Source organism: Orbicella faveolata, unplaced genomic scaffold (genome assembly GCF_042242905.1).
Source record: "Orbicella faveolata isolate gen_17 unplaced genomic scaffold, um_ofav_v1 contig_1, whole genome shotgun sequence".
NCBI lineage: Eukaryota > Metazoa > Cnidaria > Anthozoa > Scleractinia > Merulinidae > Orbicella > Orbicella faveolata.
Window position 1 is genome coordinate 9363662 of NW_028301536.1, and position 26339 is coordinate 9390000.

Sequence of the window (26339 nt, forward strand, 5' to 3'; positions counted from 1 at the left end):
TCTTTACTTTATTGTCTTTAATTCTAATCTTGTGGCCTCAGGGCGTTTTCATACGAATCGAAGCAAAGCGGTCAACTGAAATAATTACATCAAGAAATCACTTTCTAACTTAGAAAGTAATCACAATGATTATGCCATGTGCTCATGCTAATAGAGAGCCTTGAGAGCGGTTGAAATCTAAGTATAGCTCTCACTAGAGTCACAAATTTACGTGACATTGTAAATATCAACATCAGTAGATTGTAGCTTACCAACGTTCGCGGGTCTTGATTTTCCTATGAGAATTTCGTTGTAACTTGTCTTACGATCTCGAACAGAAAGAGTCTTAGCTTGAACTGAATGCCAGTGTGGGCTATGTTTTTCAGCATTTAATGCATCAATCATGGTAACGTCAATCAAATGGGAAAATATTTCTCAACTTTACCGGAAGCGGTTACAAATATGCAAATAAGAGACGCGGAGCCATCGAAGATGGCGGCTTATTTGTTACTGCTAATTACTCTGATTACTGGGGATTGCTGCCTGATAGTAGGTTGAATGATTGTACCGAACAACAAAACGGAAAACGTAGGAACATTAACATAGGAACAAGGTAGTATTGAGCGATTTGGGGGATTCAAATTCACCAGACGAATGCGTACAGGTTATGCAAAGCTAATGGAACACCGTTAAAATGGCAGGATGGAAATGTTGTTTGATACTCAAGACATGACAACTCAGCTAAGGTAAACATTTTCAGGGGCGGATCCAGAAAATTCAGAAAGAGGGGGTCGAGTCCCTCACCCTCCCCCCCCCCTCCACCCGAATGAAAACTTCACTTTTCAGGAGATGCAGCATACATGATTGTGGGCGTATTCGTGATGCAAAGTAAAGTAACGTTAACGTTTCGGAAGATAGAATTAAAGAGCATTTCATAAAAACGGTTTTCAAAGCAAAATCGTAGTGTTAGTGGTAGGCGAACTGTTAATCGAAATAAATCACTGCAGTGGATTGATAAATGTCATCCTTCTCTGGTTTCGTTTGGCGTACTCGTCAACAACTGCATTATAATTTAAAGGTATGTCTTTGTGAATAAAGAGCAGCAACAGTGCATTTAAACGTTCTTCTCCCATGGTGCTGCGATAAACATTCTTCACAAAGCGCAGTGAAGAGTTGCTACGTTCAACAGTTGCACTTGTGACCGGGGTGATCAACAGGAGGCGCAGAATTGTGTGGACATTGGAGTAGAGGCTTGAGATGCAGGCTTTCAATGTCTCTTGCAGTATCGGGGGTTTTACGGTAGCGTTGTTCCTAAAAATAAAAGCAAGAATTAACACATATTTCAATACAAGGTATAATCGTTTTTTTCAGCTTATCACAGTTTCACTATAAACTTGGTAACCCATGTAGAGCATTAACGCAGAATAACATACCAGAAGCACCTCCACTGATCCAGCTCCCGCGACGCACTGCTTGGGGACGGCAGATCAGGGGAATAATGCTGAATAAGTGTATCTTGAGAAGACTCGTTAAGCTGCTGTAAGTTGGCAGGTATCAGTAGCAGTCCAAGCAATGCCGCTTCTGATAGTCTATTAAAGCGGGTATTTATTTGCTCCAACAAGTTGTCAAGGAAGGGAAGAAATATTGCCCGTTGAGAGTAGGCGACTGGTGTCCTGGCATTGGTGTTGTTTCTTAATGTCTGCCTACCACAAGTTCAAGAGATGCTTACCTTGACGTTTGCCTTCTTAGCCATCTCCTTGATCTTTTCATACACAGACTTGCAAATGCTGTTTTAGCATTCTTGCGCATACCTTTCATCTGTTCCTTCACAACGTTAACATGCTTGTTGCCTCAATAACATCCAGTCTGGAACCCTGTAACGAACGGCTGAGTCCTACGGTGAAACGTTCTAGAAGGGAAACGTTACTAATCACAAAAACACCGAATGATAATCAACCTTGCTGTTTAAACTCGCAATCACCTGGCACAAGTAGAAACAACTGATCCATTTTTGAAACATCATCAGCAAAGTGTTATTGCTGTAATGATTCTAATCGTTTCTGTCAGAATTTTCTATCGAGAAATTAACGCAATTTACGCAAAACCTTTTGCTACAAATCATTACATTGAGTGCTTTAATATAAGCTAAAGTTTAATATTTTTACTTCATTTGCCTTTTTGCTGGGGCGGATGATCACCAAACAAAGTCTCCAAGGCAGAGCTCGAACGTTGCCCGCCAGCAAACAGATACAGATCTTAAACAATAAAAACGATTACGTTTAAGCTAGGTCAAATAAGTAACGTACTCACCTGGTTCACGATGAAATGTAAACAGTGTCTTTGCTTTCCTCGAAAACTTCAGAAAAATATTTCACTCTTCAGCAGTGCAGCAAGGGACACCGCGTGACAATATTCGTGTCCAGTGTTCCTCGTCATTTGAAACCGAAAGAAACGCCTGTTACATTTGGCGTTAACAATTAGCGCGAATTTTAATTTTTGGGTTACGTTTGTTTGAATATTTGATAATATATTATAACAGTTAACACAAAATATATTTTAAATAAGGAAAGCTCCGAAATTGAATAAAACTGAAACCTGATTGTATAATTGTAACAACACTCAAAGGACGGTTAGAAGGGTTGGGGTCGTACAAAAACGTTTTGAAAATACAAGAAAAAAATGGGGGGCCGCGGCCCCCTCGGCCCGTCCCTTAAATCCGGCTATGATATTTATATAGTTTTATGCTTAAGTCGTGCTGATATTCCTGTGATATTTCGAATTGAAGTGATTTAATGACAAAAACAATGGTAGTACTTTTGGTACTTTTGGACAAGGAATAGTTCTGCATTAAGTTGGTTGTATTACAACTTTTTTGCGCTCAATAGTTGCGAAATGCAAATCGAATGAAAATGGTCTATTTTCAGCCCAGTTAGCACTCGCTAACTTGATGTCTGGACGTGAAATTGATAATGTCCTTTTTCTCGGAAATACCAAGATATTTGAAGAAAAAAACCACGTAGCGTTTTTACTTTTACTAAGGCCTACTTATATGCAACAGTAGGGCAAATTCGATTTTTCAAGCCTTACCGAACTATTTTTGATTTTTGTGTACATTTGCTCTGAAAAGGTTTTTGCATGGAAATGTTTAAGAAGCTGTCCGCGTAAGAACGGATAAGGCAAATTTCGGACCTTCACCGATTAGCTTCATTTTTTCAGTGAAAGTCAACCATTATATCCAATGTACAAATATCGCATTTATTTGATTCATTTATTTTTTTTCATTTTTTACAAGGCGGTTTTCAAAGTGACCTCGAAACTGGCTAATTTGCCTTGGCAGACTCTGAAATTTTGCTATAAACGTCGGACGCTGCCAAATATGGTTAGCCAAATGTTGCAAAATTCAACAACTTGCACCTTCATATTCGACAACTTATATTTATTTTCAACAACATATATTTATATTCAACATTTTATATTTATATTCAACAATACACATTTTCTTTCAACTTCAACCAAAATTCTTTTCATTCAACAAAAATATTTGTTCTACTTCAACAGAAATGATTTTCATTCAAAAAAAATAATTATTCAGCTTCTACCAAGATCATTTTCATTCAACAACAATATTTGTTCAACTTCAACCACAATTATTTTTATTCAACAATAATAATTATTCAACTTCTATCATGCATAGTGATTTAATAACATACCTTCTTTTATGACAAAGGTTTTCAAAGTTCCCGGACATTACCTACCTTCATTTGGTATTTTAAACAGTAAAAACGATGAATGTTCTTTTTTCAATCCAAATGCAAATTACATGTACTGTAACCGGGTGAGTTTTTGTAACTCGTTTTCTTCTTTGTTTTGCTTACATAACTATTACTTGTTAACGATTATGTACATTTTTTAAGTTTTTGCTATTCATGCTGTAATTGCTGTGATCAATGCAAGTTTCGTAATATAACCTTTGGAATCATGTAATTAGAGACACCACATTTTTATCAGTTTAGTTACGTCATCACCGTTCCCGCTATTATTTTATGTTATTGCTGTCATCTCTATCGTTCTAAGCTGTCGTTTCTACAATTGCTAAGCTCGCAGGAGCAAGATCAAAGTAAGTATGCACATCTTTAGTCGTAATCGTGTCGTTATAGTTTAAGATTTATGTTCCATCGGTATCCTTGATTAATGTTTTGTATCTTAGCTAGTATTAGCTTACATAAGCCTTTTGTATCGTTTTGTTTTTAGGTCGAACCACACAATCACAACCACAACGACTTCACATAACAAGTACATCCCTATTTTGTTATCCTGATTCCTATATTGTTGATTTATCGCTCCTCGACTGATCTTACTGTGACCTGGTTTCTTTGGATTACAATGTGCGTTCGAGTGTTTCAAGCTCCTGTTAAGAGTGCCTGCCTGTAATAATCAGACAAATTCTTAATTTCGCGGCAAGGGTCGAAAATTCGATTTCGCACATATTCCTACGGTAGACAGGCTAGGGCATGACAAAAACTACTGGATAGTTTTTTTAAGCAAAATATCCTTTTATTTCAAAGAAATATGCAAATTAAAAAATTCCGTTAAAATCGTCATTGGACGCACCATTTTATTAAACAAGTTTGAGAGCCTCGCATGCAAAACCACACTATTCTTCCGTCTTTAAAACACTCAAATATTTTTGTGCAATGTTTAATTGTGCACTGGGTTGAACTTATGGAATGCTGCGTTGTCTTTTTGGGTGCAAAATAATTAAATTTCGAAGAGATGTAATTCATTCACTTAATAGTACTTCTTAAAAATAATTGATTTTCACCATGTGCGAAACCTTCAAATGGATCAAGCTTCTGGTGGTTGAATCGCAGAAGGATGGTCTACAGATTCCTGCAAAAATTTCTTTGGGCAAATGATTGTGAGCGACGCGAGAGCTTTTCAAAGTACGTTAAAAATGCAGATATTTGTCCATCCGTCGTCAAATCTCAATTTACGGGTTGGACATATATTTTAGCATGCACCACATGTCTTGAGCTATATTAAGTTGAAATAGACAAAGAGCTGATATTTTCGAAATGTTCTAACCTTATTTGCTGTAAAAGGCAAGTCCAAAAGCCGATTTGACGTGATTGTGTCACCATTCGTCGCACATAAAGCAGAAGTTTGCTTTTGTTTACACAACGTCCGATGTAGCGTCATCGCCAACTGTCAACTTATTGAATGGTCGAATACCATGAATCTATGACCTTCTTTCGACACATATGATCACCACTGCATCTAAGTCAAAAACGACGAAGTGACTTGTAGATAGTTGCTTGCTTTGCACTACACCAAAAATCAATTACTTTTACGAAGTCCTTTTAAGTGAATGAAATACATGTCAACAAAAACCGCAACATTCCCTAAAATTAACCCAGTACACAATTAAACATTGCACAAAAATGTTTGAGTGTTTTAAAGACGGAAAAATAATGTGGTTTTGAATGCGAGGCTCTCAAACTTGTTTAATACAATGGTGCGTCAAATGACGATTTTAACGGAATCTTTTAATTTGCATATTTCTTTGAAATAAAAGGATATTTTGCTAAAAAAAACTATCCAGTAGTTTTTGTCATGCCCTAGCCTATCTACCGTAAAAATATGAGCGAAATCGAGTTTTTGACCCTTGCCGAGTTATTTTCTATATTTATGGCAGGGACTCTTAAGCCCTAATCTACACGTGGTTTCGCTCCTGGAAAGTCACATCACTTACCCGAGGGAAAAAACTGTCTCAGCCTCGTTGCAAAAGCTTTTCTTTACCGGTTAGTGAGCTCTTTTCATCTCCCACGATGCGGTAAAGCAATGTTTCCTTTCCAGGCTTCAATTGTTCGTTTCACTTAAATTGAATTATGCCGACGAGCCAGGTTGGCTCTTTTGTCCAAAACTACCTCTTCTCGAGAAATTCCGTCGTACACAAAAATTTCTGCTGCTGGAGTTACTTTAGGCCCGGTTCATACGTCGCATTTCTGCCGTGTCGAATTCAATTCAACGAATTAAATTCGACAGAAATTCGACGTCTGAATCGGCTGCCGCATTTCTGCCGCACGTTCGACTGGTCTTGTCGCATTATCCGACAGAAATGCGACACCGATTCAGACGTCGAATTTCTGCCGTGTCGAATCTAATGCATACATTATCTTAATGTATTGAGCATGCGTAAATGTGTTCCTGCCAAAGAAAAAGAAGAAACTTGGCCATTCTCGACCCAATGCAACCTGAACATATTGCAACACATACTGCTGCGTTGTCAGCCTTCTCCTTCTCGTTCCATTGGCGGACAATTTTTAGCAAAATCAAAGTCCTTCGTCGCTCAGTACTTTCGTCCACCATATTGAATACTCTACGTTTAAAACATTTTCCGCTGGCCGACATACCCGACGGTATAAATTCTGAATTAAGTGCGACACAAGTGCGACGTATGAATCCACAGTCGCATTTCTGCCGCACTTAATTGAATTGAATTCGACACGGCAGAAATGCGACGTATGAACCGGGCCTTAGTTCAAAACGTTTTGCATGAGTTTATTTTCGCTGGGGGTACAATCGGAAAAAAATTTGTTTCAAAATTCAGAATGTCAGAGTGGAAAAAATGTTACTGCGTATAAAAAATTCGCACTTTAATTTTACGTTAATTCGATTACATATAAAATCTTCTCCGCAATTCATTCGTCTTAATTGTACAAAATGTCGGCTAAGCAAAGTAATTGTTCACTTCACGAAATACTTCAGACTCCTTGTGGATCCTCGAGGGACATGGAAAACCATGTTATTCTGTCGGGGTGCAACGCGGACAGACATACTGATAGATAGTACCTCATAGAAGAGGTTACTCAGGAACTGAGGCCACAACACCCTCTGTCTTACGATGCCTTAATTCAATCTGTGCGAGTGCGCGAAAGAAAATAAATTGAGTTAATTTAATGTACCAATGCTTAATCAAATCTTGCGCCATTTTGAAATTCCATTTAAATCAAGAGACAAGAAGAGAGACCTGATTGAGCAACTAATGAGCTTTTTACAAGAATGTGATTACCGAAGTTAATTTTCATCGAAGTGGAATGAATGCTAGTCAGAGTGCAAGCTCCTCGTTATATTCCACTATATTTGTAACATCAAATCAAAGCTTGTATTGGTGCATACCATGAGGAAATAAAAATTAACCTACATGCTCACCTGCAACCCCTCCCCTCCTCCAATTGAACTGAGTCAATTGAAAATCAGGTCTAATGACGAATGGACTGCCTTTTAGTTAAATAATCGAAAGAATTATTCGGTAAATCTAAGTATTCTAAACAAGTAATAATACAATTTCTTAACATTATAAAGCTCTTGGGACTGTTTCTTATTTTACGCCGTCGAGATGGTTCAGAGACGTTTGAGGCACCCTTTCCGAGATTAGTTAAGGCCGGATTTCGCGGGACCATAAGAATAGCTTTTGCAAAGAGGCTGAGACAATTTTTCCTCGGGTAGGAAAGAATTATTTGCTCAGACATAAAACTTGTTCTCATTTTCACAATATTTTTGAGAATTTCTTTTACGCAGTAACAGTTTTTCCTCATTGACATTTAAATTCATGCAAACCCTTTGAACTAAATTAACTTCAGCGGCAGAAATTTTTGTGTACTACGAAATTTCTCGAGAAGAGGTAGTTTTGGACAAAAGGGCCAACCTCGCTCGTCGGCTTAATTCAATTAAAGTGAAACAACAAGTGAAGCTTTGAAAGCAAACATTGCGTTACCGCACCGTGAGAAATAAAAAGAGCTCACTAACCGGTAAAAATAGCTTTTGCAAGGAGGCTGAGACAGTTTTTTCCATCGGGTAAGAAACAATTATTTGCCTTTAAAAATACATAAAAGAAATCAGTTTAAGCATTTGGTCGTCTAATCGTGACAAAAACTCTCCCGGCTACAGTACATGTAATTTGCATATGGATGGGAAAAAAATCTTCATCGTTTTTACTGTTTAAAATACCACATGAAGGTAGATTTTTCCCGAAACAACGGCTAAACCACGGATAATCTAATTTAAAATCCACAATTTGACCTGTAGTGATGATTATTTTATATCCAATCGTTTACGGTTCATGTTTTTTGGTTACAGGTGGGACCGCCGTTATCTTTGTTTACCATCAAAATGGCGAATATTTGGCAAAATCGTGGAGCTCTGTACGACGCGCAGTGCGGGGTGCCCACAAAGTTTATTCTATATGTTTTTACAATGATGTTAGCACTTTTGAGTCATCATTGATGTGTTTCTAGATCAGGTCCCACATTTGAGAAGATAGCTTTTTAACTGCTAGGCCTTGAACTTGATGAAGAACTCAGTTTCGATATTCATATTGACTCTTTATGTAAGAAGATATCGAAGCGTATCGGTATATTCAACAGAATCAAGGCTTATCTCCCAAGAGCAGAGCGTATACTTTATTATAATTCTTTAATTAAGCCATTGATATTATATTGCAGCGTAACATGGACAAGCTGCTGCAGCCACGACAACATAAGTAAGATATTCAGGCTGCAAAAACGCTGTGCTCGTATTATCCTTGACGCCCCACAACGCCATAGCACTGTAGATCTACTTAATACCTTAGGATGGGTTCCATATTACATCGAGACTGATATAAAAAGATGTACAATAGCTCATAAAAGGATTATGGGTGCTTGCCCGTTATACATAAACGATTTATTAAGACTAAATAGCAGCCAGCACAATAGAAATACACAGAGCGCTAATTTTACCATTTTACCGAAAAGATTTAATAGAGCGAAAGAGGGAGGTCGCACGTTTTCTGTAACGACTATTAAATGTTGGAATCACCTCCCCCTTAAGCTGCGCGCCTCTTCATCTGTAAATATCCTTAAGAACGCTTTGTAGAAACATTTTAAAGTAAGTCAGCTCAAGAATAAGATTTTTACTCCTTTTTTAAATAATAATTTTTAGATTGGGATATTTTAGTGATTATCTTTGATTATTGTTTATAGTAGATTTTTAACTTTTAATACATTTGAGAAAGCCACAAATTTATTAGTTGATAAACTATTACGTGTCACCCTGGATAAATAAAGTTTTGATTTGATTTGATTTGATTTGATTTGATAACTTCAGGTATGTCACGCTTCACACATTCCGGAGTTTGATAGGAGGTATTTTAGAAAATTCATAACTCCGGCAAACTTTGACAGAATAAAATTGTTAAGGCGTTAAAATATCGAAGAAAGATGAACCTTTTACATGTAAAACATTCAGCTTGTTACGATAAAAAACTGTGGTTTGGCAGCGTCCGACGTTTATAGGAAAATTTCAGAGTCTGCCAATGCAAATTAGCCAGTTTCGAGGTCGGTTTGAAAACCGTCTCGTAAAAAATGAAAAAAATCGAATCGATTCAAATAAATGCGATGTTTATACATTGGATATAATGGTTGACTTTCACTGAAACAAGTGAGACAATCTCAGATAGTGCAGAGCGCAATTGATAGCTCTGGTACAGTAGTCCCATAAGTACTCACCCCTGCTCGGTTCACTTCCGGTTTGTGTCTACCTTGGTAGTCTGCTAGGGCTTTTCCCCTTTGCAGTGTGTATGTTTCAAGGTCGTATTTTCATTCAAGGTCCAAAAATTGCGTACAAATTAATTACTACTGGTGTTTTACGTTGATTTTCGTTCATTTTAAATTCAATAATACGCTGAAGCAGCAAACGTGACAATTTAGCTCTTCACGCCAACTTTGTAACTTGATACTTTTGTTTTCCTCGCAAAGGCATGTAATATGAAACCCTTGTTTTCTCCAAAACCTACGGAAGATGTCCTTGTTTTTTGGAGATAAATGAAAGAAAGTTAAATATCTGATGTAGTGATGAAGAAACGGAACAGAAACGATGTTGTTTTTACTAAAAATGCAAATTTTTACCGATGAACGAGGACTAATTTAATTATCAGATATCAGATAATTATCAGATATCAGGGACAAGTAGCACAGTTTTTGCCACAACGTAAAGAACCAGAAGGTAGTTGGGGATTAGACGAATTAGAAGAGAGTTTAGCTGTAACTAGTAAGTCACGAAGGTTAGGGGAGCGTCTGAAGGCTACAACAGGCAAATGCTGAAAAACGTTTTTGCAGCGGTTAGAAGAGAGCAACAAATTGTAATGTTTTTTAATGATGTTAGAGATGTGAGGGAGTGATGGATTGAAGGTAGTTATAAATGGTATACGTTTACGTTTGTTGACGTCTTTGGTTTGTAACGAGAGTCTGCGGGGGATGTCGGCGGCTCGTCGCACAGGCGGCCCAAGCTCACAATGCAAGGATTTTTTTTTTTGATCTTTATGCGAACGTCCAGCGCGCGAAACGTGACACGGTTACCGCCGACATCTACTATTACATAACGACCGAGTTTGGTTACGCGAAACGTGACCTTCGCCTTGCAGTATGTGGTGGTGTTGTGTTACAACGGTTTGAATTTATAGAGGTTTGTACGGGGAAAAACGGTAATCGACATTATAGCTGAAGAAAGAGTACTAAGAAAGAGTACTCTTTCTTAGTAGAGGAAAACTATTAAGCGATAACTCGCTTAAAAGGCTTCGGATCGAGCTGAGAAGCGAGATGACAATAGAAAAGACAATAAGGCATTGAAGTGAGTCATTTTTATTGCAAAAATACGAAAATTTCAGCTATAATGTCGATTACCGTTTTTCCCCGTACAAACCTCTATAAATTCAAACCGTTGTAACACAACACCACCACATACTGCAAGGCGAAGGTCACGTTTCGCGTAACCAAACTCGGTCGTTATGTAATAGTAGATGTCGGCGGTAACCGTGTCACGTTACGCGCGCTGGACGTTCGCATAAAGATCAAAAAAAAAAAAAAACTCCTCGCATTGTGAGCTTGGGCAGCCTGTGCTCGTCGTATTTGTTTGGTGACGAAATTACGGTTGTAACCTCGTTTAAGGAGGTAAGTGGTAAGTTGAGCCGCGCGAGTATTAAACGTGGCATCGGTAGAACAGATACGTCGTAAGCGGAGTGCTAGACTGAAAGGAATGGCTTTTTTAGTATGTAAGGGATGACAAGATGAATAGAGTAGATGTTGGTGTTTGTCTGTAGGTTTGGTGTAGAGGTAGTAGATATATTACCGTCGTTAGTCAAAGAGACACTAACGTCAAGATAAGGTACGTTAGTAGAAGAGTGTGAACTGGTGAATTTAATGGTGGAGTGAATGTTGTTAAGATAATCGATGAAAATTTTAAGGTTGTCTGGACCTTCGGTCCAGATCATAAAAATATCATCGATGTATCGTAACCAAGTGTGGGGTTGAAATGGGGCATTTTCCAAAGCGTTGGCTTCGAAATAACCTAGAAAAAGGTTAGCATAAGAGGAGGCCATTTTAGTACCCATGGCGGTGCCATGGATTTGAAGATAGTGGTTATCATTAAATAATAATAAATAATAACCGCAAGATTTGAAATCAGGATTTATTATATCAAATCATAAACGTATGATTTGAAAATCAGAATTTATTACATCAAATCATAAACTTATGATTTAAAATCAGGATTTATTATATCAAATCATAAGCTTATGATTTGAAATCAGGATTTATTATATCAAATCATTAACTTATGATTTTAAATCAGAATTTATTATCAGTACCAAATCATAAACGTATGATTTGAAATAATAATTTATTATATCAAATCATAAGCACATGATTTGAAATCAGGATTTATTATATCAAATCATTAACGTATGATATCATATCACAAAATTTTATTTAGTAAATAACGAAAAAAAATGACAAAATTAAGTTAAATCATTTTTTTTTTACAAACGACGCCCCATAAAGTAATAACTAGGCTCTTACCGATAGTGTTCGTAAAAAAAAAGCATTAAATGCTTAAAGCAGTGCTTGTTTTTTGCCAAAAAAGTGCTAAAATAATGCTAATTTTTTTAAAAAGTGCTCGTGGGTTACATAAAAATGCTCACTTTTTCCCGATTTTTTTAAACATAGAATATTACATTTTTCAGATTTTCAGTTACATTTTTCAACAACAAAATGTAACGATCAATGTTTTTTTTCCATTAGTCCATTCTGGCTGACTTCCATTGTTCCTCGATGACAACGTGGATGACGCCATCTTGGAACGAGTGTGATGGACTGGTTTTCTAGAAGGCAACTGTATCAATCAGCTAAACTCAAGAAAGACGGGACAACAGAAGTCCGGCAAGAAAACACAAGCACAGGCTTTATTTCAAGTGAAGTCCACATGGAACTGACGCCATCTAACATACGGGAACTAAATGACGTAACGATGTAACGATATGTCACGCAACATGTCACATCTCCCCCAATATAGAAAAAGCAAGTAAAAATGAAATATGAAATAAAATAAAATAAGAAAATAATGAGCCATGCAAATCTAGCATAATAAATGTTCATTGGCAAGTGTTCAATGTCTATAACCCCTTCAAAGTCCAATGATCATGGGCCTGGCCTTGTAGCCACACAGCAAGTTCTATTAAGTCTCTTTAGTATTCAAATGTCAATGTTCAATAATAGTGAACCATAACAAGTGTTCAACAAACTAATCAAACATGCGATGCTAAAGTTAGGTTCAGTGTTCAGTACTCAAGGTTCAGTAACTGAGGCCAAGAAGCATGACAGTCAAGTATTGTAATCTGCGAGATAGGATGGTCTTTTTACAATCCGTCCTGAGCGGGTCCTTGTTATCACACCACAGTCCGACTCAGCTATCTCTCGGTTGAGTTCAACAAGGGAAGTACCGGTATCCAGGGTGCTGCTTGACTCTCCTTGACAAGTTGAGTCACTGGTTGTGTCAGGAGTGTTTGAGACTTGTGGTGGTAAATTAGTAGTAACCTCAGGAGGCAGCTCATTGGTTCTCTTCAGATGAACTCTGTTTCGTCTGTAAGACGTCCCATCTCCTGTCTCCACTTCATATGACCTCTCATCGAGCCTTTCCACGACAACTCCCTTCTTCCACTCTTTTTTTCCCAGTACAAACGGCTTCATTCGCACAGTGTCACCCTCGCTCAGAGGGGGTAGATCTCGGGCGTTGGTGTTGTAATACCGGGCTTGCCTTTGCTGGACTTCCTTCAATTTCTCTCTCTCGTGAGCCGAGTTGAGTGTCCTTGGCTCCAACAGGGTGCTAGTTGTAGGCAGTAGAGTTCTTGTTCTTCTATTCATGAGCCTCTGGACTGGACTGCTTCCAATGCCTTGTGATGGGGTGTTGCGTTCAGCAAGGAGCCCCAAGTAGAAATCGTCTCCAGCTTTGGCAGTCTTGCGAAGCAGTCGTTTGGCAGATTTGACAGCTGCCTCTACCTTGCCATTGGCTTTGCTGTTGTAGGGGGATGTAACACTATGCTCAATGTCCCAGGTCTTTGTCATTCTCTTGAATTCTGCAGCTGTAAATTGAGCGCCATTGTCACTTACGAGCTGACATGGACTGCCATGTCTGGCAAAATGAGCCTTGAGTTTCTTCACCACAGTCTCAGCATCTACACGGTGCAGCTTGTCCAGTTCCCAATAGCCACTATAGTAATCCACTGTCACCAGGTAGTCTGTCTGGTTCAGGGAGAATAGATCAACAGCTACTTTCTCCCACGGCCTCTGTGGCACTTCATGGGACATGAGGGTCTCTTTGCCATGCGAGATTTCAAACAGCCTACAGGGCTCGCAGGTTGAAATCCAGTGTCTGAGTTCAGAGTTCATGCCAGGCCAATACACACTTTCCCGTGCCCTCCTGAGACAGCCTTCAACACCAGCATGGGATGCATGTATGTCTCTCTTTACTTCGGCCCTAAGTCCCTGGGGTACAACAAGGCGCTCACCTTTGAAAACGAGCCCATCATAAATGCTAAGCTCATCTCTCATGCTGTAGTAGGGGACCAGTTGGGAAGGAACGTTGGACTTGTCCTCAGGCCAGCCTTTCAGTATGGTGCTCTTCAGGGCTTGTAAGGTGTCGTCTTGTTCAGTCTCCACTCGAAACTTCTGTAACTTCCCTTGTCCAATGGGCAGGAATTGGACGGCATTGACAACTTCAAATTCATTGCAGGTTTCTTGGCCATCAGCTGGTAGGTATGATCGGCTCATCATGTCTGCCAAGTGCTGTGTGTGACCCGGAGAATACTACACTTCTATGTCATAGGCCAGACTTCTGAGCAACATGCCTTGTAGACGTTTCGGTGCCCTGTCAAGCGGTTTTTTGGTGATGGCTTCAAGTGGCTTGTGGTCCGATCTGACAACTACCCGGCGACCAAAGGCAAAGTGGTGCCACTTCTCCAGTGCAAAGACAATAGCAAGCATCTCCTTTTCTATGGTGGCATAACGGGCCTCAGGATCTGTAAGTGCTCTGCTAGCGTATGCCAGTGGTCGACCTTCTTGCATAAGTGCGGCACCAATTCCCAGGCTGCTGGCATCACACTGTATAACAAGCTCTTTGTCAGGACTGTAGTAGGCAAGGATTGGAGCCTGGGTGACTAGTTGTTTCACTTCATTGAAAGCTTTGTCTTCAGCATCGCCCCAGTACCATTCGACTCCCTTTTGTGTAAGTCTTCTGAGTGGTTCCATTACTTGGGAAAGCTTTGGAAGGAATTTTGCAAGATAATTAACAGTTCCGTTAAGTCTTTCAATGTCCTCCTTGGTCTTTGGTGTTTGCAGCTTTAGGATAGCTTCTACCTTACTTGGATCTGGTTTCAGACCCTCTGTAGTGAGTTGGTGCCCCATGAAATCCAGTTGTTTCACTCTCAGGGTCACTTTCTCCTTGTTGAGGCGGATGGATTTCTCTTCGCAGCGCTGGAAGAGTGATGTGAGGTTTCTGTCATGGTCCTGCGTGGCATCCTCAATGGTGTCTCCAACACCATAGATCAATATGTCATCAGCTATACAGGCAACACCCACCAGTCCTTCCAGGGCTTGATGGAGTCGTTTTTGGAAGATCTCAGAGCTAACAGAGAGTCCAAAGGGAAGACGTCTCCACCTGTACCTCCCGAATGGGGTCGAGAAAGTGGTAAGCAGACTGGACTCTTCTTCCAAGGTACAGTCCCAATAACCATGACTCAGATCAACTTTGCTGAAAACTTTCGCCTTTGCAAGGTCAGGGAGGATGTCATCCAGTACAGGAAGCTGGTAGTGTTCCCGCTTTAACGCGAGGTTAAGGGATCGTGGATCTATGCAGATCCGAAGACTTCCATCCTTTTTGGTTGCAATTGCCATCTGATTTACCCAGTCGGTGGGTTCATCTACGGGAGCGAGAACTCCTACCCCGACCAGTCTGTCAAGCTCCTGCTTAACCTGGTCTCGCAGCTCAACAGGCAGCCTTTTCGGTGGACGAAGTACCGGCTCTGCATCCGGCTTGATGGTCAGACGTACAGAGCCAGATAAGGTGCCAATGTCGCCATTGAATACATCAGGAAAAGCTTTTAAGACGTCTTGCTGGCCTTCAACTACTCCATTAACACTTTCAAACTTATCATAGTTGACTGTGATCAGCTTCATCTTCTCAGCTGCCTTGCGACTCAGCAGTGGGGTTAGTTCAGCTTCAACAACAACAAACTTCACCATGTACTTCTTAGAGGTTTTGGGGTTCTCTAGGAGGAGTTTACAGGTACCAAGTGCTTTCATTTTTGCTTTGTTCCACATTTCGAGGGAAATGTTGGATGGCTGAATTTCACTGTTGCCTATGCAATTTCTGGGAATGATGCTGACAGTAGCTCCACAGTCTATTTGCAGTTTGACTGGGCTGGAGTTAATGTTCATTTCACAATAGATTGGCTTATCCTTCCTAGATGCAACACCATTGACAAAAGCATTAAGGGTCTTTACAGAGGCCACATCCGAGTCGGAGTCAGAGGAGTCACAGTCCTAATTCACTAGGTGCACCTTTCCTTTCGTCTCACAGACCACAGAGCCCTTCCAGTGATTCATTTTCCCGCATGCATTGCACCGTTTACCCCATGCAGGACACAATTCTTTTTTCAGAACATGAGTCTGCAAGCAGAATTTGCACTTGAGCTTTCGTGACTGCGTGGTTTTCCTGTCAGATGATGGTTCAGGGGGGTCACTCCGTTTGCCATTCGCTCTACGTGATTGGTTTACCCAGTGGACTTCCTCAACTTTTTCACTCGCACCAATTGCCTGCAGTTGAGTTGTGGCACTTTCAGATGTGCGGCAAATATCAATACATCTCGTTAAATCCAGCTTTCGTTCTTGAAGGAGCCTTTTTCTGGCATCGCCATTTCTGATGCCGAGAACAATACGGTCTCGAAGAAGAGAATCAGTCATTCGAGGGCAAGTGCAAAAGTTACATGTTTCAGCCATGTTTCGTAGTGCGATCAGGTATGCATCGAAGCTTTCGCCGACTTCTTGATTTCTTTGGTTGAACTTGAAGCGTTCATACGTCTCGTTGACTTCACCCGTGAAGTACTCGTCAAACTTGGCTATTATGGTGTCGACCTTTTCGGGGTCTTCGCCGGTGTTGTACCGAAAGGCGTTGAAGATCTCCAATGCACCTTGACCGATGGTACAGAGAAAAAGGGCTTTTTGATATTGAGCATCTTGGCTGGTAATCTACGCTACAACCGCGTAGTTAATCCAGGTTTGTTTCCATAATTTCCACTTTTTCGGCGAACAGTCCGCAAGGTTGAGTGGAGCAGGAGGTTTTACATGTGGTAATGGCGGGCGATTCGGTTGAGCAGCGCTCAAGGTTTGTGCAGAAACGGCGTCAGCTTCAACTCCGGTTGCAGGCATGACTTGCAGCGGTTCTGAGCAGATTCTCAACCGCTGCCACCATGTATCAATCAGCTAAACTCAAGAAAGACGGGACAACAGAAGTCCGGCAAGAAAACACAAGCACAGGCTTTATTTCAAGTGAAGTCCACATGGAACTGACGCCATCTAACATACGGGAACTAAATGACGTAACGATGTAACGATATGTCACGCAACATGTCACAGCAACCGCTGACCTATCAAACCTGTTCCCCAGGTCTCCTCGGCTCCTTTGACTAAAATGAGGGCAAAATGCATCTGGGAGGCTTTGGACGCCATAAATAAAGTCAGATTGTGCTTTTTAACACAAAATTATACAAATAATCAGTCGAAAATCCAAAATAATGCTAGCAGTGCTTCTTGGGATAAAATGTAAAAAAAATAAATGCTCGCGAAGTCAAATAATGCCAAAAAAGTGCTAGCACTATCGGTAAGAGCCTAGTAATAAGTGCAAGATCTGAAATCAGAATTTATTATTTCAAATCATACACATATGATTTGAAATCAGAATTTATTATATCAAATCATAAACTCATGATTTGAAATCAGAATTTATTATACCAAATCATAAACTCATGATTTGAAATAATATTTTATTATATCAAATCATAACCGCATGATTTGAAATCAGGATTTATTATATCAAATCACTAACGTATGATATCATATCACAAAACGTTATTAAGTAAATAACGAGAAAATGACAAAATTAAGCTAAATCATTTTTTTTTTACAAAGGGCGCCCAGTCTATGCAATAGCGCTAATTAGAATGTATATATTCCTCGTTCTAGAAACGTAAATGCCTCAAAGCGCAAAACACGATGAATATTCTTCGTTCTCAAAGCGTGAGAATCCAATAGCGCTAATTAAAATGTACATTCCTCGTTCTAAAAACGTAAATTCCCCAAAGCGCAAAACAGGATGAATATTCTTCGTTCTCAAAGCGTGAGAGCCCAAGAACGCTATATACAGTGTATACTCTTCGGAGGCCTAAAGCGGGAGAGTCCAATAGCTCTAATAAGAATGTATATTCCTCGTTTTAAAAATGTGAACGCCCCACAGCGCAAAACACGATGAATATCCTTCGTTCTGAAAGCGTGAGAGCGAAAAAGCGCTACATACAATGTATACTCGTCGGAGTCCTAAAGCGGGAGAGTCCAATAGCGCTAATTAGAATTTTTTTTTTGTATTTAAGGAGCGCTCATTCGAATGTATATTCCTCGTTCTGAAAACGTGAATGCCCCAAAGCGCGAAACACGATGAATATTTTTGCTCTCAAAGCGTGACAAAGTACAGCCGAAAAGTGCTAAATACAGTGTATACCCGTCGGAGTCCCTGGATCGGGAGGGTTCTAAGCGATAATTAGAATGTTTATTCTTCGTTCTAAACGTGAATGCCCAAAAGCGCAAAACTGGATGACTATCCTTTGTTCTCAAAGCGTGAGAGCCCAGCAGTGCTATATACAGTGTATACTCTTCGGAGTCCCAAAGTGGGAGAGTCCAAAAGCGCTAATTAGTAACAGTAATTGGACAGAGTGTAGTACAATTCAGGCAGTAATCGCGCAAGTGAAATTACGAGCACGATTAGAATGTATATTCTTCATTCTAAAAACACGAATTCCCCAAAGCGCAAAACATGATGAATAGCATGAACTGAGGGTTGTTCAAAAATACACGAACTGACACGACTCGTATGATGGCGTCTTCCTTTTCGCACGACTCGTATATAGCGCTCTTGGGCTCTCACGCTTTGAGAACAAAGAATATTCATTGTGTCTTGCGCTTAGGGGAGTTCACGTTTTTAGAACGAGGAATTAGGGTGTTTCAAAAGTTTGTTCCGATTTAAAGTTGTTAATTTTTTAACCAAATCAATTGTTTGTTAGAACTTTTTCAATAAATTGAGGTAGAGAATTTATTAAAATTGCTGGCAATAGATCGTTTTTACTGTCACGCAATAAAAAAATAAATCGAAAACCATCCAGTGGAAAAAGCTATGAACTTACGATGTTATAGAAGATAACTAAATAAGACACTTCTCCAAGTTTTAGGCCTGTGCGTTTCCCCAAACTTCAGATATTCGTGGAAATGTTTCGCAGATATTTGCAGAGCCCAGTATGAAAACGCCATGTTGGTGTACCTCCGTGGTACACCAATATGGCGGCCGGAAAATAGTGTAAACATCTGGAACTTACTTTGGCTATCTAGGCGACTGATTATCAGTACTGATCAAACAAGCATTTACATAAGCACTTTTCATAATGCTCTAACTTCTAAAAAGGCTCAAAATCATGAGATAAGTATATATTTTTCGACAAACCCGATCGTAGCCTTGTGCCACGCACCTCCATAACCCTGAAATTCAAATGCTCTGGATTCCAAACGAAGCACGCTATTGAGCTGTAAAATTGTAAACAGATATAAATATACTGCCTCTTATGCCTAATGAAGATAAAAATTTTGGTGGCTCTTTAGTTTTGGACTTTCGAAAGTGATGACGTCACGTGAAAACGATCTATAACAATTTTACTTGTCTATTAGATGTCTTTGTTTCGATTTTCGTGCCAAATGTGTACACGTGCGTTTTCCCGACATTTTTTCGCGTCCTTTGTGTATGTTGTTCCTTTCTCGAATTTGTTGTAATTCTCTGATTTTTTTCCTGAACGTTCTGTTTTCTCTGCCTCGAAAATGAAGTCAGACATTGCTTATGCTAGAGCTCAAGCAGCCATATTACGATCATTTTGTCATTTAGTCAAAGAAATCGCTAAATTATTTAACAAGACGGAACGTTGGGTGAACAAGTGATCGAAAAGAGAGTGCTTCAAAGACAAACCAAGAAGCGGACGATCGTCTGTTTTGACCAATTGTGCTCAAAATTCAATCGAGAAAGTGAAGTACAAACTGAACAATTCAACAAGGAAGATTGCTAAGAATCTTCAGCAGAAAAACATCGAAGTTTCGAGCATGACGGTGTGGAGATACATGACTAGGAAAGGATGGAAGGTTTTCAAGCGAAAGAAAATACCTTTGTTGAGCGAAAAGCAAAGGAAAGCAGGTTTGAGATTCTAGAGATTCGCCAAGAAATACGCAAAGCTGACAGCAGAAGATTGGGACAATTTTTAATTTACAGATAAGTGTCCTAAATATCTTTTCCAGTACTCTAATCCAAAAAACGATATCGTATGGGGCTTGCAGGAATGTGATGTTCCTCAAGCTTTCCAAGTGAAGCAAAGTGCGAAGGTGATGGTTTGGGATGGCATGACGGGTCGTGGGTTCACAAAGTTACTTTCTACCCACAGGCCAAACCTTAAGAGGATTCCTCACATTTGCATTGCGCATCCTTACTGCGCATAATTTATGGCGTCACTGGCGCGCGCTCGTGCACGCGCACATTGAAAACATGGCGGATTTGCCCACGTGATATTTAGTTCTGTCCGTTGAAAAATGGCTATAGCTCACTAACGAGCTCGGGCACCCCAATTTTTTTCCGGTCGTTTTAATCAACTAATCATTAGCTTTGCATGAGAAAAGACTGACCTGATTTCTATTGCTGAAAATTGAAGAAATAAGGAAAATAGCAGCTGCACTGTAGTCTTTTCTATTTTGCAGTCTGATAGCGGTGACAAGCAATTTGGTGCCAATATTTTAACAAGGATTCAGCTGTCTGTCAAAACTCAAACTTAAAAAAGTTTATTTGTGTCCGACACAAGTATTAACTGTAGTTTGAGGCGTGTTTTCATGAGTCTGGGCTCACAAAGATTTTACAATAACTTGGAACGGCGTTCTTGTAATAAGCATTAAATAATGCCAAAATGGGAAATTTTCAATGCCTCACTGCTCCTTAAAGAGCATGGGCACCCCCCCCTTTTTTTAATGCGTTCGCAGAACGCAGTCCTAATGCAGACTTGAGTCGAGTTTCATGGGACGGTGGACCTTCGTCCGAAGTTGCGACACCGATTTAGCCGCCCCGCAGCACGGGCAAAACGAATGACATCATCGCCAAACCATGTGCTGTACATTTCTTTCGAGTGCGGGTCTTTGTTTCGTTCAAGTGCGGGTTTTTGTGGACATTTACACTAATTTGGAAGCTGTAAGTAGTCAATTTTCTTTTCAAGTCTTTCTGACTGGATATCATGAGACTAAAAGATATCACTGTTAACATTTATCGATGCCTTAAGGAGGTATGTAAAGTATGCCTTCTGATGCGAAAGTAGAGTTTGGCCCTGTTAGACGAAATCGCCCGTCGTCAGCAACAAACAACTGCGTTGACGAAGCTCAACTTCAACTGCGTTATTTCGCTCCTCTGCCTGAGCTTTGTTGTCAGAAATCTAACTTGCCGAGTTGTGTGGCTCGGAAAGCGGCCGTGATTTGTTTTCATAAATTTAACTCACCGAGTGGTGTAGTTCGAAAATTGGCCATAATTTGTGGTCAGAAATCTAACTTGCCGAGTTGTGTAGCTCGGAAAGCGGCCATCATTTGTGGTCAGAAATTTAACTCACCAAGTGGTGTTGTTCCAAAACTGGCCATGATTTGTGGTCAGAAATTTAACTCACCGAGTGGTGTTGTTCCAAAACTGGCAATCATTTGTGGTCAGAAATTTAACTCACCGAGTGGTTTAGTTCGAAAATTGGCCATGATTTCTGGTCGCAAATCTAACCATCTGAGTTATGTAGCTCGGCATTTAGCCATGATTTCTGGTCGCAAATCTAACCATGCGAATTATGTAGCTCGGAATTTAGCCACGATTTTTCGTCATATGTCCGGAAAATTTGTTAATGCAAGTCATACACGACTTCCCGTTAAGGCCTCGGTGAATAGTTTTCTTTGCCTTGAATATGAAAAGGAATCAAGATTGTGTGGATGTAATGCTAACTGTAATGCTGAAGAAGGCCAAGAAATAAAAATAATTGAAAAGAGTAATTGTTTATCTGTAATTGCAAGGGATTTTACACATTGTAAGACAATCCGGTCTGTTACAAGAGAAAATCAGAGAGGAACAAGGGATAGAGAACCTTCTCGGATTCCTGTTCGCAGAGTTCTTTAAAAAGTTTTGAAGACAAAATTAGTCAGACAAAAAATCGAATTATTCTGAAAAATAGTGTTCCACACGATTCATTCATTAGATTTCTATGTTGCAATTACAAGTATTTGTGCAAGTGGCATGAACGTGAAAATTTCTTCAGTAAATATGTTTTTTTCTTTAGAATTTGAAAATATGTCGTGTACGTGTCACTTCGTACAACTCTGACAAACACCGAGAGAGTGTGTGTCACTGCCAGCATTAAAATCACAGCTACATGTCAATTCGGCAATTACGTCTACTTTAAAAGGTGTTTTTCCCGATGAGAATGTTAGAGGCAACTTGCCCTGGGATCATCTATCTGATAAACTTAAACACATCAGTTTAATGCCACATGATGTTGGTGGCAGTGGTGATTGTTTTTTCAAATCATTTTCCCATCAGCTTTATGGAACTCCTGATTTACACTTTCAAATTCGTTTGCCGGGAATAGCCCATTTAAATAATCACCCAGAGTTGTATGCTGAAAGTATTGTTGATGACACTTGGGAAAATTATGTAAAACAAATGTCAAATGCAGGCACATGGTGTGACAATGTAATTATTCAGGCAATAGCAAACTCACACAACTGTGTCATTCATATTACTGAGTCTGATTTTAATAAACCTGATGGTACAATTATTTATCATGCATTAACTACATATCATGAGAAAAAGCAAACAGTGATATTACTTGGATATATAAATGGGTTTCACTATGTGTCAACAGTGCCCCTCAGTAACTGTGGCAGTAGTAGTTCACCAAAGTACTTCTTGCAAAAAAGGAGACAAAGTTTGGAAGATATTGTACTTTAATTTCAAGACCTATAATATCACTCCCACTAATTATAGTAGAGTAACTGACAATAACACTTTTCTATATCACAAAAGGTTTCTCTGCTACCTTTTAAACTAAGCCTGACTTGTCAACAAGTCAATTTCCACCATACAAAATGAGCATAATACATATTGTCTTGTTTAAGTTGTTGAGTTATAGTTCAATGTAAACTATACAAATACTTTTGGAATTCACCCTCAGTGATAACTACTCTACTGTTCGTTATTTTGTTCAAGTTGTGCAGTTCAAGTTTAAACTCACAATTAAAAATACTCGTTAACTTCACTTTTAGACTGCGATAATTGTCTTAACTGCTCTTCTGCAATTACCATTAATAACCAATTCTGTCCTTATAACAATCTTTCAGGTATGTACAACAATTTACCATATACCCTGACAAACTTACCACAAAACAAACTACACGTGGTACCTCACGAATGACGAACCAGAGCTAAGCTAATCTAACATCACCCTTTTCTAAAGTAAACATATGCAAATGTGCTACACAACATATTTGTTCCTATGGCCTACCCAAATTCATTAGCTTTGCATGTACCTCTACACCTTTCCAATAGACCAGAATGTCAACCTTGCCTAAACACCTTTACACGAACGCACTCATAATCTATGAATACTTCTAGTTTTATAATTAAAGTTCTCATATGATAAATATTCAGTGGACAAAGTTTGAGCAAAAATCTATTGACAGTTTTATTTCAGGGGAATGACCTTAACTTCTGAGTGCTACATTACCCAAATCCTTGAGAAAGAAGTGAAACCGTTAACATCAAGGCTTCAGGTGACAAGTGGCCCGATAAACAGGAAGTTGTTTAGCTCAAAGAAAGAGATGACATTTGTTCAGGATGGAGCACCGGCTCATACTTCAAAGGCAACTCAGACGGTGTCAAAAGAATTTGCCAAACTTTATAGCCAAGGATGGCTGACCAGCGAACTCTCCTGATCTCAATCCCATTGCGAACATCTGGAGTATCATTGACGAGAAAACCTTCAAAGATCAAGCCCCCAAAACGATGAAAGAGCTGAAAAGGCGATACGCTTTGCATGGAAAAATGTGACTCTTGAGTCGCTAAAGGAACTCGCACATTCTATGCCTAGGCGCTTAGAAAATGTCATTAAAAATAAAGGCGGGCATTCTGGTTATTAATAATTTGAATGATTGAATGAAAAGTAAGCCAAAAATAATGTACCTAATTTTCAAAGAGGTAGGTTAATAAATAATGAAACGTTAGAAGAAAACAAATCGGAACGAACTTTTGAAACACCCTGTACATTATAATTAAATAACGCTTTTCGACTCGCCCGCTTTAGGGACTCCGACGAGCGCTTTGGGGTATTCACGTTTTCAGAACGAGGACTGATACATTCTAATCAGCGCTATTGTACTCTCCAGCTTTAGGACTCCGAAGAGTATACACTGTATATGGTGCTACTGGGTTCTCATGCTTCGAGAACAAAGAATATTCATTGTGTTTTGCGCTTTGGGAATTGACGTTTAGAACGAGGAATATACACTCTAATCAGCGCTTTTGGATTCTCCCGCTTTAGGACTCTGAAGAGTATACACTGTCTATAGCGCTAATGGGCTCTCACGCTTTAAGAACAAAGAATATTCATCGCATTTTGCGCTTTGGGGCATTCACGTTTTCAGAACGAGGAACATACATTGTCCTTAGCATGTTTGTCTCACTTATCATTCGTATGTAATTATGTATGCAGTTCACCAACTGTATGACTCGTAAACCATTGTTTCACGACCAGTACGAGTCGTACGAGTCGTACGGGTCGTGGACTTGTATACACACTTTAAGTCTCTCTAATGACATACAGGTCACCAACTGAACGACTCGTAAACCATTGTTTCACGACCTGTACGGGTCGTACGAGTCGTAGGGGTCTTTTTCAGCCATTCCCGGGTCGTATCTGTTCGACAGTGTTGGACGAGGATGGAGGGAGTATTGTAGAACCCAACATGTAAGTCGCATGCGTTCTAGCATCGTTAATGCTATGTTTCCATGCGATTTTTTGTGCCATGTTACGTGACCGAGTTTTTTCTGGTAGCGCCACTTCACCCTTTTTAGTTCAAAACTGAAACGTTACTGTGGCTGCGTATCTTTTCGAATTACCCATAGGTCGGTTCAACAAATACCATCTGCTGTTTTCAAATTAAAATAGTGTGTTTGTCAGGGTTCAAATAAAGAACGGAAACGTATAGCTTCTCCTAAGCGGCTTTTCTTTAATTTCTTGCTTTAATCATAAAAATTACAATTTCCTCGATTTTGATTGGTTTAAAATGCTCCTATTTTCCACTAATTCACTTGCCAAGTTGTTATCGGACAGTGTTATTGGACAGTTTGTTATTGGACAGTTCAATAAGCCAATCACATTCAAAGTTGTAGTTTAAATCAGCCAACCACATTCAAAGTTGTAGCTACGTGCGTGCGTGCGCTTGCTTTTGTGTTTTTGGCTCCTAATTGCCGGTAGGAGGCGCGGTGGCCTAAGAATGTTTACATCTCCTTTGTTGGTACTCTAATGCAAATTTTCCCTTGCTTTCATAACTTGGCTATTTTTCTTTTCTCGGAAATTGTAATTTTTTATGGTTAATTGGTAATAAGACTTCGTGTCGTCCAATTCGGTCTGTAATCATACTCGTGATAAACAAATCGGACTCCCGCTGCGCGGTCGTCCGATTTTGTTATCACTCTTATGACTCCATTCAGTCTTATTACCATTACTCTTGTTATCGGTAAAAAGAAAATTTACGTTTTGAGTAAAACAAAATCGTTTCTCTTGCATTTCTTCATCAGATGTATAACTTTCTTTATCTCCAGCGGTGGAAGAAAAAACAAGCACATCATCGACGTGTTCTGGACAAAACAAGGGTTTCATTTTACATACCAATTCGAGGAAAACAAAAGTATCAAGTTACAAAGTTATCGTGAAAAGCTGAATTGCCATGTTTGCTGCTGCAAAGTATTATAGATCGTTTTCACGTGACGTCATCACTTTTTAAAATCCAAAACTAAAGAGCCACCAAAGTTTTTATCCTCGTCAGGCATAAGAGGCGGTATATTTATATCTGTTTACAATTTTACAGCTCAATAGCGTGCTTCGTTTGGAATCCAGAGCATTTTGAATTTCAGGATTATGGAGGTGCGTGACACGAGGCTTACGATCGAGTTTGTCGAAAAATATATACTTATCTCGTGATTTTGAGCCTTTTTAGAAGTTAGAGCATTATGAAAAGTGCTTATGTAAATGCTTGTTTGATCAGTACTGATAATCAGTCACCTCGAAAGCCAAAGTAAGTTCCAGATGTTTGCACTATTTTCCGGCCGCCATATTGGTGTACCACGGAAGTACACCAACATGGCGTTTTCACACTGGGCTCTGTAAATATCTGCGAAACATTTCGACGAATATCTGAAGTTTGGAGAAACGCACATGCCTAAAACTTGGAGAAGTGTCTTATTTAGTTATCTTCTATAACATCATAATTTCATAGCTTTTTCCATTGGATGGTTTTCGTTTTATTTTTTTGTTGCGTGACAGTGAAAACGGTCTAATAAATTTTAAATGAACGAAAATTAGCGTAAAACACCAGAGTAAAATTTAAAGGCTGTCGTAACAA

General features: G+C 39.4%; 1 protein-coding gene across 2 annotated transcripts; it reads right to left on the reverse strand.

Annotated features, from left to right (window-relative positions):
• Nucleotides 1-948: 948 nt before the first annotated feature.
• LOC149117984 (uncharacterized) lies at nt 949-3715 on the reverse strand. 2 transcript variants are annotated; one of them, XM_089288192.1, is made up of 3 exons: nt 2290-3715; nt 1709-1888; nt 949-1290 (listed from the first exon to the last, which is right to left on the reverse strand). In XM_089288192.1, the coding sequence occupies exons 2-3, from the start codon at nt 1795-1797 to the stop codon at nt 978-980; spliced, it is 402 nt and encodes a 133-aa protein (XP_089144318.1). In that variant the 5' UTR covers nt 1798-1888; nt 2290-3715; the 3' UTR covers nt 949-977. The 2 variants fall into 2 exon arrangements, with proteins under 2 accessions (XP_089144318.1, XP_089144323.1); XM_089288197.1 differs by lacking the exon at nt 2290-3715 and having other exon boundaries at nt 1709-2281.
• Between the last annotated feature and the right edge of the window lie 22624 nt (nt 3716-26339).